This window comes from Hyposmocoma kahamanoa, unplaced genomic scaffold (assembly GCF_003589595.1).
Source record: "Hyposmocoma kahamanoa isolate Upper Pololo Valley unplaced genomic scaffold, ASM358959v1 89, whole genome shotgun sequence".
Classification (NCBI taxonomy): Eukaryota; Metazoa; Arthropoda; class Insecta; order Lepidoptera; family Cosmopterigidae; genus Hyposmocoma; species Hyposmocoma kahamanoa.
The window spans coordinates 3,069,735-3,072,454 of record NW_020654520.1 but is presented as its reverse complement, the minus strand read 5'-3'; the positions used below and the strand labels follow the sequence as shown (position 1 = coordinate 3,072,454).

The following is a 2,720-nucleotide window of genomic DNA, read 5'->3' as shown; positions in this document are numbered from 1 at the left end:
TTTACACGAAAATAGCATCCATTTAGCACAAATAGCAATAGCAAAAATTGTATGTGATTTGCACAACCAATTCGCTGTAGCCTCCAATATTTTTAAGTTTAGCAAATTAAAATTTTTAACCAGGATATACGGAAATGATGTTTAGCTTCCAAGTGGCATTAATAGTTTTTGATTTATATAACATTTTTTTAAACTTAGAGCATTTTATATTGAAAATGCAAGGAAGCTCGAATGATGTGTCCCGGTTTATAATAATCCCTAATAATTTTCTACCTATTTCCATAGCAAAATTACTAAACAGAACAATTAATTAATTTCATGTTTCCTCTTCACAGATGGCAAATGTCTGGCCTGCACGTACAAAGCCAAGTTCATCGAAATCTCAGTTGGCATCAACCACAATGTCAACGAGCTGCTCGTCGGGATCCTCAAACAGATCCGACTAAAGAGACAGCAGTACTCCGCAGAAGGAGGAAGGGAATCATCACCAGCCCATTGGTACAAGTCTCGTGGTGTAGTGCGAGCGAGTATGAAGGCGAGGCAAATGTTCTCCTGGATTTTCGGTAAAGAAGATTCGAAGTTCAAAAACTGTGAGAACTTACTGGTGCTGTGAGTGGAGAATGACGGACCCGTGTTTGTTTAAACGGGAAGTTTATTGACTTTGTTGACAGGGGAATATGTGGATAGGGGAACGTCTGGACAGGGGAATAACATTGTGTTCTGTAGTAATCTTTTTTGGTGTAATTTGTGTTTAGTGTTATTTTATTTATATGAAACGAAAAAAAATGTCACGGAGCATGCAGGATTGTGAATTTTATGTTTTTACGTATTACAAATAAAATTGTTATGAATAGGTTAAATTCCCAGGGAAATCATTATATTTATTTTATTAGCTTATATTATAAAATAATCATTATGTGCCAACTTTGAGAGAATTTAATCATAAGGATAATTTGACTCAACGTTTTAACTAAAAGTGAAGGGCGTCACAAGACAGCGCCAACAGCAAGATCATGGAAGTTATTCCTAGCAACGTTACTTAACTACCTACTTTTAAGTACGAGTGTTGCCACACGATGCGTTGAATAGCTCTTTACGTGCTTAGCTCTTAGCGGCTTTGCGTGCGTTGAATAGCTCTTTTGGTGATTCAAAAGTATCTTTGTTGTAAATTATTTTTGGTTTCATGAACTGAACAGTAAAGGATATCAGCATAATAAAAAAGAACAATGTACGCTGTGACGCCCTGTTCAATCGTAACGTTCAGAGATCGGACTAAAGTGATTATATATTTACCTAAACTTCAAGAAATACAAATAGAGCAAATGATACCTCAAAAACAAAAAATCAAAACAAAATACTTACATTTTTAATTACAAAACTTTTTTTCAAAACGTGGTTCTAAATTATTAAAATATTTATTAGATGTGATGATTTGTCTCTAATAGTGAGAAAACTAAATAAACGCAAAGAAAAATCCTTGAGAAAACAATTTGGTTTGTCTCTTTTTTGAGAAAGACATTTGACACGTTTGAATACGTCTCTGATACAAACGCATGACACAACATCACTAGCGGTAGCATTTTGTTGTTCCAATAAATTTTATAAATTTAATATCAATATAATTTTCAAGATATATATATAAATATATATCAAGATAAGTATCATCAATGATAATTATGACGTTGGCTCATGCCGTGCACTATCGTAGCGAATCGCTGATTTCACATCAAAAATATACGATGCAATCGTTCCCAGATTTCAGAGGGAAGTATTACCTACTCTATATATATATTAGATCCTTGAAGTATAGGCAAATATACGCTGCCTAATCCGACATCTGGCAATGACACGTATCATCAATATTTAACATAAATTATATTAAACGTGTAGGTTAAGCTGTAGGATATAAACGTGTAATAGCTGTAATTGGACCATTTCCTCTTTATTACAATGTAAATATAAATTGAAATTGTGATGTCATTCATAATTAATCATAGTGAAATCGTGTAACATCGTCAGCCATTCAAAATATATATTCGTGTCGAGTTCTTTAATTAATGCTATTGCTACACATTGAAATGAAAATATTTTTCGGAATTTAAATCGCGTATATTTGTTTTTTCTAACGAACCAACGTTTCGGGCCCTTTACAGCTCTCATGGTTACGTCTGACATATATATAATACTATTATTGTTACAAAGACCTAACTTCTGAACGAAAAATTCCTTCGCTCGGACTGGGCTGGAACCAGCTGTCTGTTCACAATCGCTCACAACGCTCACAATCAACATAGCCCTGCACTAGGGAAACCCTGTGTCGCGGGTGCCATGGACACACACATAGACAACCACAAATTACACCCAAACTCACGAGAGAAATAAATGTAGGCCATACAAATATTTCTCCCGGCCCGGGAATCGAACCTGTGACCTCTGCGTGGCAGTCCGGCATGGTAACCGTTCGGCCACGGAGGCAGTTTATAGTTATAATTATTAATAACAAAGATCAAACACTTAATTCGAAAAATTCATTCGATCCGGCTGCATTCGAACCAGCACTCTCAGGCAATCCGTGTCAGAAAAAACCCTGCATTCGAACCAACGTCTTCCAGCAAACCCCGTATCACACGCTATGTCAATTAAGCCACAGAACCAACCAAAAGACCTTACGAATGTTTCTTCGTGCTTCTTGCAGATCTTTTGTTTAACTGACTTTTTGC

At 35.7% G+C, this 2,720-nt stretch overlaps 1 protein-coding gene across 1 annotated transcript in view; it reads left to right on the top strand.

Annotated features, from left to right (window-relative positions):
* LOC113236115 (GTP-binding protein REM 1) overlaps positions 1-613 on the top strand; it is a 361,807-nt gene extending 361,194 nt beyond the window's left edge. The window contains exon 5 of the mRNA XM_026472107.1: positions 336-613. Coding sequence (XP_026327892.1) covers positions 336-613 — 278 coding nt within the window. The remainder of the gene's footprint in view (positions 1-335) is intronic.
* Positions 614-2,720: the final 2,107 nt, after the last annotated feature.